Source organism: Balaenoptera musculus, chromosome 11 (assembly GCF_009873245.2).
Source record: "Balaenoptera musculus isolate JJ_BM4_2016_0621 chromosome 11, mBalMus1.pri.v3, whole genome shotgun sequence".
Taxonomy (NCBI): domain Eukaryota; kingdom Metazoa; phylum Chordata; class Mammalia; order Artiodactyla; family Balaenopteridae; genus Balaenoptera; species Balaenoptera musculus.
The window spans coordinates 47165200-47181209 of record NC_045795.1 but is presented as its reverse complement, the minus strand read 5'-3'; the positions used below and the strand labels follow the sequence as shown (position 1 = coordinate 47181209).

The 16010-nt window shown below is 35.8% G+C and overlaps 1 protein-coding gene across 2 annotated transcripts in view; it reads left to right on the top strand.

The window, feature by feature from the left end:
• Positions 1 to 15690, top strand: part of NEK10 (NIMA related kinase 10) — a 306143-nt gene extending 290453 nt beyond the window's left edge. For both annotated transcript variants that reach the window (XM_036870615.1, XM_036870614.1), the window contains 4 exons: positions 6150 to 6258; positions 8708 to 8760; positions 8842 to 8897; positions 13206 to 15690. In XM_036870615.1, the coding sequence (XP_036726510.1) occupies positions 6150 to 6258; positions 8708 to 8760; positions 8842 to 8897; positions 13206 to 13254 (267 nt within the window). In that variant the 3' untranslated portion in view covers positions 13255 to 15690. The remainder of the gene's footprint in view (positions 1 to 6149; positions 6259 to 8707; positions 8761 to 8841; positions 8898 to 13205) is intronic.
• Positions 15691 to 16010: the final 320 nt, after the last annotated feature.

Here is a 16010-nt window from a genome sequence, read left to right as displayed (position 1 = left end):
TAGAAATCAATTACAGGGAAAAAAACGTAAAAAACACAAACACATGGAGGCTAAACAATACGTTACTAAATAACCAAGAGATCACTGAAGAAATCAAAGAGGAAATCAAAACATACCTAGAGACAAATGGCAACGAAAACACGATGATCCAAAACAAATGGGATGCAGCAAAAGCAGTTCTAAGATGGAAGTTTATAGCAATACAAGCCTACCTCAAGAAACAACAAACATCTCAAATAAACAACCTAACTTTACACCTAAAGAAACTAGAGAAAGAAGAACAAACAAAACCCAAAGTTAGTAGAAGGAAAGAGATCATAAAGATCAGAACAGAAATAAATAAAATAGAAATCAATAAAACTAAAAGCTGGTTCTTTGAGAAGATAAACAAAATTGATAAACCATTAGCCAGACTCATCAAGAAAAAGAGGGAGAGGACTCAAATCAATAAAATTAGAAATAAAAAAGAAGTTACAACAGACACTGCAGAAATACAAACATCCTAAGAGATGACTACAAGCAATTCTATGCCAATAAAATGGACAACCTGGAAGAAATGGACAAATTCTTAGAAAGGTATAACCTTCCAAGACTGAGCCAGGAAGAAACAGAAAATATGAACAGACCAATCACAAGTAATGAAATTGAAACTGTGATTAAAAATCTTCCAACAAACAAAAGTCCAGGATCAGGCTTCACAGGTGAATTCTATCAAGCATTTAGAGACAAGCTAACACCCATCCTTCTCAAACTTTTCCAAAAAATGGCAGAGGAAGGAACACTCCCAAACTCATTCTTTGAGGCCACCATCACCCTGATACCAAAACCAGACAAAGATACTACAAAAAAAGAAAATTACAGACCAATATCACTGATGAATATAGATGCAAAAATCCTCAACAAAAGACTAGCAAACCAAATCCAACAACACATTAAAAAGATCATACACCATGATCAAGTGGGATTTATCCCAGGGATGCAAGGATTCTTCAATATACACAAATCAATCAATGTGATAAACCATATTAACAAATTGAAGAATAAAAACCATATGATCATCTCAATAGATGCAGTAAAAGCTTTTGACAAAATTCAACACCCATTTATGATAAAAATTCTCAGAAAGTGGGCATAGAGGGAACCTACCTCAACATAATAAAGTCCATATACGAGAAACCCACAGCAAACATCATTCTCAATGGTGAAAAACTGAACGCATTTCCTCTAAGGGCAGGAACAAGACAAGGATGTCCACTCTCACCACTATTATTCGACATAGGTTTGGAAGTCCTAGCCACGGCAATCAGAGAAGAAAAATAAAAGGAACCAAATTGGAAAGGAAATAAAACTGTCACCGTTTGCAGATGACATGATACTATACATAGATTATCCTAAAGATGCCACCAGAAAACTACTAGAGTTAATCAATGAATTTGGTAAAATTGCAGGATACAAAATTAATGCACAGAAATCACTTGCATTCCTATACACTAATGATGAAAAATCTGAAAGAGAAATTAAGGAATCATTCCCATTTACCATTGCAACAAAAAGAATAAAATACCTAGGAATAAACCTACCTAGGGAGACAAAAGACCTGTATGCAGAAATCTATAAGACACTGCTGAAAGAAATTAAAGATAATACCAACAGATGGAGAGATATACCATGTTCTTGGATTGGAAGAATCAACATTGTGAAAATGACTATACTACCCAAAGCATATTACAGATTCAATTCAATCCCTGTCAAAATACCAATGGCCTTTTTCACAAAACTAGAACAAAAAATTTCACAATTTGTGTGGAATCACAAAACAACCTGAATAGCCAAAACAATTTTCAGAAAGAAAAATGGAGCTGGAAGAATCAGGCTCCCTGACTTCAGAGTATACTACAAAGCTACAGTAAGCAAGGCAGTATGGTATTGGCACAAAAACAGAAATATAGATCAGTGGAACAGGATAGACAGCCCAGAGATAAATCCTCACACCTATGGTCACCTTATCTTTGTTAAAGGAGGCAAGAATATACAATGGAGAAAAGACAGCCTCTTCAATAAGTGGTGCTGGGAAAACCGGGCAGCTACATGTTAAAGAATGAAATTAGAACACTCCCTAACACCATACACAAAAATAAACTCAAAATGGATTAGAGACCTAAATGTAAGACCAGACACTATAAAACTCTTAAAGGAAAACATAGGAAGAACACTCTTTGACATAAATCAGAGCAAGATCTTTTTTGATCCACCTCGTAGAGTAATGGAGATAAAAACAAAAATAAACAAATGGGACCTAATGAAACTTAAAAGGTTTTGCAAAGCAAAGGAAACTACAAACAAGGTGAAAAGACAACCCTCAGAATGGGAGAAAATATTTGCAAATGAATCAACGGACAAAGGATTAATCTCCAAAATATATAAACAGCTCATGCAGCTCAATATTAAAGAAACAGACAACCCAATCCAAAAATGGGCAGAAGACCTAAATAGACATTCCTCCAAAGAAGAGATACAGATGCCAAGAAGCACATAAAAAACTGCTGAACATCACTAATTATAAGAGAAATGCAAATCAAAACTACAATGAGGTATCACCTCACACCAGTTAGAATGGGCATCATCAGAAAATCTACAAACAACAAATGCTGGAGAGGGTGTGGAGAAATAGGACCCTCTTGCACTGTTGGTGGGAATGTAAATTGATACAGCCACTATGGAGAACAGTATGGAGGTTCCTTAAGAAACTAAAAATAGAACTACCATATGACCCAGCAATCCCACTACTGGGCATATACCAAGAGAAAACCATAATTCAAAGACACATGCACCCCAATGTTCATTGCAGCACTATTTACAATAGCCAGGACATGGAAGCAACCTAAATTCCCATCGACAGACGAATGGATAAAGAAGAAGTGGTACATATATACAATGGAATATTATTCAGCCTTTAAAAGGAACGAAACTGAGTCATTTGTAGAGACATGGATGGATCTGGAGACTGTCATAAAGAGTGAAGTAAGTCAGAAAGAGAAAAACAAATATCGTATATTAATGCATATATGTGGAACCTAGAAAAATGGTACAGATGAACTGGTTTACAGGGCAGAAATTGAGACACAGATGTAAAGAAGAAAAGTATGGACACCAAGGGGGGAACGTGGCGGGGGCGTGGTTGTGTGATGAATTGGGACATTGGGATTGACATATATACACTAATATGTATAAAATGGATAACTAATAAGAACCTGCTGTTTAGAAAAATATATACTCCCTGGGGACTTCCCTGGCGGTCCAGTGGCTAAGACTCTGTGCTTCCAATGCAGGTGCCATGGGTTTGATCACTGGTCAAGGAGCTAAGATCCCACATGCTGTGTGGCGTGGCCAAAAAATATTTTAAAATTTTAAAAATTTAAATTAAAAAATGTTTTTGAATAAAAAATACTCCCTGAATTAATGAATAACACTTGTCTTCCTCTCTTCAACCTAAATCCCCATGCCTCTATAACATGGACTAATGTCATAGCCCTTTACCACTTTGCCATTAATATTCAATACCCAGCCTTTGCCCTCAAGTTCCTCTCCCCTGGAATGTCCACTTGACTTCCTTGCATCCCACCCAAATCCAGCCTTTGAGTTTCAGCTCTAGTGTTTCTTCTACAGAGTTTCTGAAAATGATGCTGGTCTTCATGAAGCATCCTTGTTTGTGTAAGCTTAGATCTCACCACCTCATTTCACACTTCATTATTTAATGCATTGCCCTCTTGTTTTATGTACATTAGCCTATTTTTCCAGTCAAGTTGCAAGTCTCATGGAGGCCAGATCATTTCTGTGTCCTCCGTGGTGCCCAGCATGGTGCTAATAAGCTGGGAAGATCATCAGTGTATGTGGATTGAAAGGTTTACATTTCTGATTTACAAAACCTGCTCAGGTCACATAGTAAGGGGCAAAAAAGATTTGCTGAAAGAATATAGTATATGTCAAAAAACTGAACTGCAAAAAGAAGTGCCGGAAATTTCCTAGAGTAAAAATAAATGTATCTGGGTCTCAAACACAAGACTAAAGATTTTAGTCCTTGGCTTCTTCCATGGGCCCATCCCTCTGAGAATTCACAGTTCTTAGGCTCGAAGACTGCTAGTGTGACACAGGCTCTGGAAATATCAAGCACTCCTCTCTTCAAGGTTTGAATCAATGAAAAGAACTTGTCCTGTCATCTTAAAATGACTCTCTTGACCTCTCCATGTCACAATTCACATATGTTACTGTGCATCTTCCTGTCTGTGAAATCTTTAGGATTCCAAGGTGTTCACTTAATAATTAAGTTGACTTAAATAAGCTTTCTAAGAAATAATTGGGATGAACATTTCAGGCAGCCAAATTACTCCTATGCTCAACCATATGAAAAAAAATCTCTCTGAAGTCACTTGGAAGGTAATACCAGGAAATCATTTTCAGCATTACAAGACATATTAAGAAGTTCAGTTGGAATAATCTGCTACCTTAGATAATAGAACTACGGAATGCTTAAGGCTGTCTGCATTGCCTCCTAATAGCACTGATGAGAAAGTTATTAAGCAAATAAAATCTTCCTGCATTACACTATTATGGTCTTACCATCTTGTCATTTTACAGATGGGTTATTAATTTTATCAGTTGTCACTAAAGTAAGGAAAATAAATTTTCAAGAATATAAAAGGATGATTCATATTTTTTTCTAATGTGTAGCATTCGTTGGCAATATGGAGACTGGAAAACTTAAAAATGATTTTTATTTATAGTATCCAAAGCATATTGATGGAATAATTATCAATTGCTAATATAAAATGTTTATATTAAGGTATAAAATGCATAATGTATACAGTGAAGTACATATACAGCTCCATGAACTTTTACATATATATTCACCCATGTGACCACCACCCACATCGATATATAGAACAATTCCAGCCCAGAAGAAGGCTCCTGCCTGCCTTTTCCTGGTCAAACTCTACTACCTGCTACACTGTAATCATTGTCCTGATCTCTGTCACCATTGGTTAGCTTTTCTCAGTTGTGAAAATATGTGTAAATGAAGTTATACATTGTGTATCCTTTTGTGTCTGGCTTCTTTTGCTCAACACTCATCCATCTTGCTGTGTATATCCATAGTGTGTTCTTTTTCATGTTTGGCAAAATTCCATTGGATAAGCACACCACAATATATTTTTCTATCCTGTGGATATTTGGGGGTTTTCCAGTTTTTGATTATTATGAATAAATGTGCTACAAACATTCTTGTACGTGTCTTTTGATGAACAGAAGTACTCATTTCTCTTTTGTGTGTATATCCAAGAGTGGGATTGTTGGCTCAAAGGGTGGGCATATTTGTGGACTGCCAAACAATTTGCTCAAATGATTGAACTGTGATATATTTTAATTCATGAATAGAGTTTGTGAATCCAAGGTAACTACTGTTGAATAATCTAAATTGTGCCTTTTGTTTCTGGTTTATTAATATGTATCAACATTTAAAAAGTATATTGTTTTACACAGGCATAAAAACTTGGCCAGTTCAAGTGTTAGTTGGAATTAAAGGTGAAAGGATTTTGAAAGTTTCATTTAAAAACTTCATCCTTATAGAACGGCATTAAACAATTGGAACTTTAATAAGTTCTGGCATTTAGTGAATTACTCTTTCCTTTACAGTGTTGGGAATTAATGTTTGGAGATTAAAATTAATTAATAGTAATTTAGAAAAATGTATTAAGAAATGTGTTTGCCTTGGTCAAACAAGAATGATTTGGGCTAAAAATGATGTTTTGTTGAATGATTGGAGTTTATTCCTCCTACACCTGACAAAAATAACATTTTTCTATCCCAGGCCCATGCCATTATTTTTCTATCTATTTTTATTTCGTTCTCATAAATCTATAAAGTATAACATTTTTTATTTTCATGTGACCAGGAATTATCTACTTGCTTTCACTGTAATTTGCCTGCATCTAATTTATCATTTCTTTTGAAAGGAAGAAGATTGGTCTTTATCTGTATACAAGGGATTGACAACTGAAGAGCACTAATTTTTCTGGGCAGAGACGCACACAGAGGTCTCATGTCATTTGATTCTGAATGCAAAATAAGACGCAGTTTTGCTTTTTCTGTTTCAGTTATCTCAGGGATCTCTAGAACCAATTGAGCCCAACTTTTTCACAGCAGATTACCATTTATTGCATCATTCATCAGGTCGATACAGCCTGTCCCCAAATAACCCAACAGGTAATGGTCTTCAACACAGGAAATCTGGCTTTCACAAAGAAATAGATTGTTTGGATCAACAGCTATCCTTAAAAGATTATCTTCAATTTAAAATGAAAATAGAGCTTATTTTGATTATCTATGGTGATAGTTGGAAGGACATACAGTAGGAATTTAGAAATTCCCTGAGATTTATTTTACACACTTGTGACACCTTCCTTGATCATTTATTAATACCATAAGCAAACAGAATCTGTGTGCGTAAATTGTATTTCCTTTTACTTCTTCTTATCTGATGATGGGAAATCAAATGCCCAAAAACATCCAGGGAGATAAAAAGCAGAAATGAAGAGCTTGAATAAAACAGAAAATTTGAAACTTACCTGAAGAATCCACATCAGACATATTTAATTTTTTTTCTTTTTTGAAATAATTTCTCATAGGGAGGCAATATAACATAGGGATTAAAGGTACGTATTCTGTAAACCAGGATGCCTAGATTCAAATCTCAGCTCAACCACTTAGTAGCTGACCTTCAGCAAATTATTTGACCTCACTGAACCCCAGTTTTCTTGCCTGTAAAATGGGAACAAAAATGGTAACCATCTTAGGATTATAGCAATGATCAGTGTAAATATATAAAAAGTACTTAGCCAGTAGTAGGGACTCAGCATAATGTAATTTTTCTTGTGATATTTGACTCTCAGAAGAGATCTTCAAGCTAGTCTGAGGTTACAGAATTCCTAAATAATTTTTGAATCCCTGTAAACTATAGTTATATCTCACAGTGGGGCAGACAGATGTGAAGTTTTTACTGTTAAATGAAGACTTGCCATCTACTCAGACAAAAAAAAAAAGCTTAATTCTGTTGTGCTTTTGAAGTTGACTAATTTAGGCAAATCACTTCATGTACTGATTATCAAACTTTCCCTAAGTCTTGGACTCCTAGGATACAGCTAAACTGGGTAGGTAGAACTTCATTTAAAATCATCCCTGAGAAATCTGTAAGATCGAGATAAACTGTTATCTAAAGTCATTTGCTTTTATTTATTTTTAATTGAACTATAGTTGATTTATAATATTGTGTTAGTTTCAGGTGTACAGCAAAGTGATCCAGATATATATATATATATATATTCTTTTTCAGATTCTTTTCCTTTTCCATTATAGGTTATTAAAAGTATTGAATATAGTTCCCAGTGCTATACAGTAAATCATTATTGTTTATATATTTTATATATAGTAGTGTGCATCTGTTAATCCCATATGCCTAATTTATCCCTCCCCCACCTCTTTCCCCTTTGGTAACCATAGGTTTGTTTTCTATGTTTGTGAGTCTGTTTCTGTTTTGTAAATAAGTTCATTTGTATTATTTTTTAGATTCCACAGATAAGTGATATCATACAATATTTGTCTTTCTGACTTACTTCACTTAGTACGATGTGGTATATATATATATACCAAGGAATATTAGCCATAAAAAAGAATAAAATCTTGCCATTTGCAGCAACATAGATGGATCTAGAGATTATCATACTAAGTGAAGTAAAGTCATTTGCATCCCCCTGGGCAGGTAGGTCAGTCACAGGCCAGACTTCTTACCACAACAGCCCTGCTGAGTGACGAGCTCTGGTGGAAGTCTCTCAGCGGCCTGAGAGGGAGTTGACAGGCTCTTCCAGAAGCTGGATGCCCCTCCCCAGAGCAGACCAGGTGTGTCCCTAGTCATGGCAGGCTGGACAAAAGCAAAGACAGCAGAACCAGGGAGCACTTTGGGCAACACCTTTAAGCTGGACTTGAAAAACCAGCTGCCAAGACTCACATCCTCTTGCGTCCTCTTAACCTTCAACCCATTCTCCTTTCTCTCTCCTAAGTAAGTGGCAGGGGAGCTCCTGGGCCTCCATGTGATAAGTGTTGATTGACCTGAGTGGAAACTGGTCAACATTGCTTTGGGTGGTGCTAGGGTTGGTTAATGTGCTGGTATATCATACTCAGACCAAACCTCAAAAGAATTACTGTCTTCTGATTTTAAATGTATTTTATTCCCTCCTGGCAGCCATAGCCAGGGTCAAACCTTTGTTGTCCTCCTCTGGCTATTTCTGCCTTCCTCTAAGAATTTGTTTTTTTTCTAGCACATATCTATTCTTTTTGCCTTGTGGATTAGGGATAGCTTCTTAATCTTTTCTTTGCCTATCAGGAAGTTTGTGTTTAGGACCACTCCTCACCTATCCTTACACACACACACACCCCTAATTTAATTGGCCAATTTATACCATGAGCAATGCCCATAAATCTTGTGTATTATTTTGTGATGGCCACCCCAAAAGCCAAGATAATTTGGAATGTGTTTGTAAGTACTCATCTTCATCACTAAGAAACTGACCTCTTTTCACTGCATGTGAGTCATAATTGCCAATAAAATCTAAGAAAACATGAACCAAATGTCAGCCTTTTCATAATTTATCTATTTCAGGTCTACCCTCCAGCTTTGATTTGGAGCAGGGGATAACATATGAACAGATGCAGGTGAGGTTTTTGCAGTGCCTCTGAATGATTTTATTTTGTTGCTTTTAATTCAATACTAACCTGATTTTTTTTTAACTTTAGATTGTGATTGAAGAAGTCCTAGAGGAAAGTGGTTATTACAATTTTACTTCTAACAGGTGAGATCTAGAAATGTGAAAATTCAATTTAGACCATTGGATATTAGATCTAATTTCTCTATCCTTGATTCCAGAGGTTTTCCCCGACCTTCTATTTTAAACACTTTTGTAAAATATCTTGGCTTAGACTTGATACAACTGTAAGTAGAATGTATGTTGACCATCTTTTATATGGATGCAGCTGCTGTATTCTTGGTTGAAAAAGAAAGGGTGATCACTTAGTAGTAATTTACTCCTACATAATGAAATGGAAAATTATTTCTACATTTTTTTAAATTAAGCATGTTTGTCCTATATTGGAAGAGCCGTAAACTCAAATGTCCATGACTGGGCTTCCCTGGTGGCGCAGTGGTTGAGAGTCTGCCTGCCAATGCAGGGGACACGGGTTCGAGCCCTGGTCTGGGAAGATCCCACATGCTGCGGAGCGACTAGGCCCGTGAGCCACAATTACTGAGCCTGCGCGTCTGGAGCCTGTGCTCTGCAACAAGAGAGGCCGCGATAGTGAGAGGCCCGCGCACCGCGATGAAGAGTGGCCCCCACTTGCCGCAACTAGAGAAAAGCCCTCGCACAGAAACGAAGACCCAACACAGCTATAAATAAATAAATGAATAAATGAATGAATGAATGAATGTCTCTTCTTTGAAGAGTCATTTAAAAAAAAAAAAAAAAAAAAAAAAAAATGTCCATGACTAAAATATAACCATTATTTGTATAGAATGCAAGGGAGAAAATGCAACTAAACAAAGAATCACTTCTGGTGAATTTAAGATATGTTTGTGGGAAAGGGATTTGTTGTTATGTGTTCCCATTTGCTTACCATAAATAAGAAACTGCAGTTTACTGGGGCTGTGTGTTATCTTCTAAAATAATCATTATTGGTGGTCTAAAAATATACTCTATTTTATCAATTTCATTCAGTTATGGATTCCTGCAGTTTTACTGTTGGGCACAGTTTAGGGCACAAAGATTTGAGTACAATTAGTTTGAGAGGCAATCCCAAGAAAGTCTGGTAAGGGATTGAAGAAATAATTCAATAAAAGTTTCCTTTTCAAGTAAGTTACCATTGTGGTGGTTGGAGCTTGATCCCATTATGGAAATCTGAGAGCCAGTGGAGAACAATTCTCCCACTTATGGACTGAGGGAGCTGGGATGGTATTTATCTCTAATTTCCATTAGTCATCGTTTGAGACCTTTTTTCCCAGAGGATGTTAGTTCCCTGGCGTTTCTGGCCTTCTGTAAGGGTGGACAAAGCAGATTCTAGAGGCCAGAGATATCCTCAGGAAAAGAAACGCAGGTGCTGGCCGTAGGGAATCAGGCCAGCATGCTTTGAAGTGCTTTGAATGAGGGGATATGGGCGCTGACAGTGTCTGCTATACATGAGCTGTCTCTTGAGTTTTCCAAGGAGCCGACTCATAACAGAAGCATCAAATTGACCATGAGTAACCACTTACACATCCTATATGGCCAAAGTTGCTTTAGGAGGCATAGTCCTGTGGGGTTCGTTTTCCCTAAGTGGCCTTTTCTACCTGGAGGAATAGCCTTCCTGTCTAGCTAATGAAGCTATCTGTTGACCACTATTTAAATTATTCTAGAAGTCTTCCCCAAAGATGACTGTTAGCCATGGAAAGAGAAAGAGGTCTCAAGAACATTCTATTAAGGTCATTATATGGAAATTAGAATCTTTTTTGAGGTTAGTTCAGTCTCCAGCCTTTTTTCCCCCTGTTTCAATTAGTTGTTCTTATGAATCACAGATAAGACTATTCAGCTGCTTGCTCTTTTGGCTTGACAATATATTTCCAAAATACTACCTTTGTACATTTAGTCCTGTTGTGATTTGTAACTGCAGAGAAATGATGAGTAATTCTCACTTTCCAAAGGTATATTGTTAATAGAAATCACGATCTCCATAATCACTCTTCTCCCCCCATCCCTGGAGGGATTTTGAATTTTCATTTTTCCTCCTGATCTGAGTACATCCAGCCTTCCATGGATAGTATGAATGTCTCTGTTCTTGACTCTTGGCAACTTATTATTTCAAGTGCCGTTGGCTTGTAGTGGGGCAAAAGTCATGCTTATCATTTTTTTAATCACATTTTCTCAGAGACCCAGGATCATGGGCAATGGATATCTTCAAATTTTTGCAGAAAATCAGCTAAACATAATGAAAAACCAGGGGTATAAGGAACTTAGGGAAAATCTTATAAGAGCTCTTATTTTTCCTTTTTTAGAAATAGTAATTCCAGTCTTATTTTGAAATTTATGGTTATCCTTTTCAATTCTCCAATTATTAAGTTTTTAAAAAATCAAACATTACTTCTACTTTCAAAGACATATTCCTGTATTAAAGTAAATTGCAGGTTTTCTTCTTATGGTAAATAGACAATAAGATGCCTAATGACAAAGGTGAAAAATTATTTACAGTTATATTCAGAATTGTGAATATAATATGAAGATATGATTTAAACGATCAAGTTAAAGTAATATATGATGGAAATGACATCAAAATTTCTTAAAATGTTCCAAATTAAAATGAATCATCCATTTAAAAATCCATATAACCATGATACTCCCTTTTCAGTTCCTAATAGCAGTGATAGAATATATAACTGGGGGAGATAGTTTTCACGGTTTACCAGTAGAAATAACCCTTGGTTGTGCTTAAAACCATTACTTGTTTACCGATGTTCCCAATTAGTTTCCAAGAAATAAGTCAGGCTCCACATAGAAGCACCTAATACTTCACAAACTGAAAGTGCACATAATTCCAAATATGAATCAGATCAGCTGTGACAGTCATGATTTTTCCATACTCAAAGGATAGAGGATGCTAAATATCACAGGATGTGTAGAGGTAATTAGAATCAGTACTTAGAATCAGTAGAGTGTATTTTCCCAAATAGGTTTTGTAAATAGCCAATATTATCAAAGATGATAATAGATGTTATATGAAAAATAAAATTCCATGACCAAATATATTTGGAAAACCCTGAATGTACATTTTTCCATTTTTGAAGCATGTTGACAGACATGACTATATTGAAAACTTTGAGATATACTTTAGGAAAGAAGTCTGTTGACCTTGTTTACCCAGTGATTTTTCATCTTTTACTTGGAACACAAGTTGAGAAAACCTTCCCTAGCAATGTGGTTTGAAATAAGAAACATTGTTTTAACTCCTCCACCAGTATCTAGTCAGATCTGCTATTGTTCTCATAATCATTATCATCATTTTAATTGTCATCATAGCCATCATTGCAAAATATTATTAAATGATCTTGATTAATAACCATGCAAAAGGAATTACATACATAAGTCCTGTATTACTCAAGCTTACAAATTAAGACTGTCAGTTCAAACCTATACACACATCTACAATGCATCCAGACAGGAGCTAAAGCATTAAGCCAAGATATGGCACATTTCAGCTTAGATCATAGGGTTTATGTTTAGTTAGGGTTAGAGAGATGCCATTCTCAAATGGAAAGTCTCAGGATAAGGCCATTATCTAGCTATTAGCTCTCTTTGGGGAAGATACCTAGAACTGTTTAAGTAATGGTGAGACTGCTTGGGCAGTTGGTAGGAAGAATGTCTCAGGCACAACATGCTACATTAGTTAAAGAAAGTGGTAACAGAAATAGAAACAGCAGCAAGGAGCCCTAACCCAAATGAGGGATTTGGGAAGGGGAAGTAGGACTGAGTTGAGAATGCAAGGAAAATGAAACAAGGTCAAAACAAACTGGGCCAGCCCCAGGTGGGCTCTATTTGTGGTCATTTGCAGGGATGTATGATTACCTCTATTTTGCACACATTAATATTTCGCTTCCTTACCAGAAGGATACAGCCTGGGGTGTCTTCATTTTATCATTGTTGTAATGAGAGTAAAACTGTTGAGTTTTGTGAGTGAATAGATGACCAGCATACCATTCTTATATACTTAGGGACACATATTAATATTTTACTTTGTAACAATGAAATATGTGTTGAGAGAAAAACAAATCTACATTGAATCAACTTGCATTGCTTTAAAATAGGCATTTAATGTACAGGTTACTTTGGATGGGTATTAATTTTTCCACTGTAGGGTTATTAGTTCCTATTAAGTTTATAATTTGAGAAAGAAAATGTTAACACTGAACTTCAGCAAAAGGCAACTTTCTAAAAATCTCCCCATTCCATTATGTTTAGAATCACCGTTTTATTCATTGTGATTTATTTATTTATATACCTGAGCTACTGCTTTTGAAATTGAATATGTGAAGTAAAATATTTGAGACTGTAGAGAACTCCTTCCACTTCTGAATCTTCTAGGTATCACTCCTATCCATGGGGGACCAAGAATCACCCAACCAAAAGATGAAAGTGCTGCATTTTGAATGGACTTGGTTTTCCCAGTGAAGATCAAGTTCTGGACTTCAACCACTACTGGCAAGATGCCCAAAGATTGGGTGCTGCTAAAAGAGTGTGGAAGAGAAAAGACCAACATGCCATGGTGCCTGCAGGACCTCTTTCTGGAGGTCCGGTGCTAAGAGGCTTCATCCTTGGGACACATGTATACAGGATGACAGGGCTCCCAGTGTGCTCCTGGGAGAAAATGCTGCAAAATTCATCTGTGAGAAGAAAACCCACTCCTTGCAGAACTTTCCTCCAAGTTAAAAAAAAAAAAACTTGTCATATTTTTCAAAGGAATCTGCTTAGAATTGCTGAAACTATGTTTAAAGGCATCTAGCCTTCTATGTATAAAAGATAGTTTTAGATAAAGAAAATTATAGAACTCAGAACAGTAATATATTGGGTGATTCACTGTATCCCTCAATTTTTTTAATCTTAAAAGAAATTCAGAATATGTGACCGAATTATTTTGTAGTTTTATTTGTTTGTTTTAATGAAAGAACTGGTTTTCTCTTAACCAGTTGGGTACTAGTGGTCTTGAACAGTATTTGTATCCTTGCACAGCCTCTGGGAATAACTGTCAAATTGTCAGATTTAAGCTAAGAATGTATTGATGTATAGTTTGTGTATATGTATATATGCATAGGGGGAGGAGGGAGGTTTTGATTAGGCTAATGCTTTGCTGCTAATCAAACTCATAGTGTTTTTAGGGCACTTTGAAGAGTCATAGAGTCTATGAAAGAGATGCAATATTCCATATTCTAAGTCCCTCCTAACTGAAATTACCAACATTGCTTTTAAATTTTTATTATTTGAGAATTTGAAATGAAAATAAGTTATATAATAAAATATAAATGTCTTCTTTATTCATTGAAACGTCTCTAGAAAAGAGAACTCAGAACACCAAAACAGTGTCCCATTCCTGTGTGGGGATAATTTATGGTGAAAATTCTCTAGATTCTTATTGGGCTAAAATCTCTTCAACTGGCTTCTTATAACTGGTATAATGTCAAGAAATTATTGCCAAATCAGACTGCACTTCTAACTACTTAAAGAAGATTTTAAATCTATATAATTAGTAATCTGAAAGCTGAAATTATGCTTTTTATTTACTTCTCACTAAGTTCTATCTTATTTACATTGATATATTTTTAGTATGATCAAATAAAATTTAGTACAGTGGTTGAAACACAATAATCTTTTCTATAGTATGGAAAAATCTCTTAATGTGAATCCATACTATTTTTACAATCAGTATGTTTAGTACTTAAGTTATATCCTATTCTCTTTAACCCATGCCTTTGAAAATTACCAGTGAATCCTTGTCTTTAAGCCAAATTAATAATTACAAACACACTGTAATTTAAAGTAATAGATGAGAATACAGCAATGAAATTTTTCAATTTTAGCTTTCAACCAAATTCATCCACATGTGAAATTTACACGTGAAGTCAAAAGGCTATGATATTGTTGATTTAAACCACGAAAAATTCTATTTCTATTCCAGCTTAACTTGAACCTGCACGATTATATTTTATCTCTTTTCATGTATGGAATGGGCATATGTCTTTATTGTACAGGAGGCACAGGCCTAGAGGGGCACAAATTTTCATTGTGATAGAAGCCAGTACTTAGAAACAAACCAAGCTATAGGGTGAAAGTTTGAACCATAAAGTTCTTCTCAAATGGTGTAGAAAAGCATAGTATTCAGAGGTCACACCTTGGTAAGAAAAGAGAAATTGCTTATTTGAAGGTGTTTTTAAATGCATAAAATTTTAAATGCATACCTTATTGACCAGAAAGGGAGCAAAATGTTTCCAATTAACTCTTCTAGACCATACAAATGGCATGTATTATGCTAGAAGTTAGTAAGAATTAACAAAAATAAGCAAACGAATGTCTTTTTCAACAGCAGCTTTAGGCCCATCAACTCTAAGCTGATAGATGCATTCTTTTGCCAAAATGATATATTCTTAAACTACCACAGTCACTGAATCAGCATTCTCCCAGTGCAAGACCAAGACTTTAAGGGAAGGTTAGGCACTGGTAAGGGAAGCATTTTGTGCAGGGGGTCACATCCCAGCAAGCAGGTTAACAAGGAACCCCTTCCCCTCACAGTAAAACAATGATCATTTTGTTTTGACTATCTAAAGTGTCTTCTAGTGCAAAGAAGTTGTTACTTGAACTTAATAGGCCTCAATCCTTTCCTGATTGCATTTCAATTTTTTCTCTTTCTTTTGTATAATTTTTAAATTCTTTGTTGTGCAATGAAATCCCTGTGAGTTCATCTAATTCTAAGTCGCTGAATATTTGTATGGGACAGAATATGGATCAGTCTTCTCAGATCATTTTTGATACACAAAATACTTGTTGATTTTGTTTTCACTTCCCTGGTGGTGCAGTGGTTAAGAATCCTCCTGCCAATGCAGGGGCACGGGTTCGATCCCTGGTCCAGGAAGATCCCACATGCCGCAGAGCAACTAAGCCCATGTGCCACAACTACTGAGCCTGTGCTCCTAAAGCCCGTGCTCTGCAACAAGAGAAGCCACTGCAATGAGACGCCCGCACATCACAATGAAGAGTAGCCTCTGCTCACCACAACTAGAGAAAGCCCACGTGCAGCAATGAAGACCCAATGCAGCCAAAATTTTAAAAAATAAATTTAAAAAATTACAAATTAAATTAAAAAAATATTGTTTAAAAAAAAGCTTTATCTGAATATGT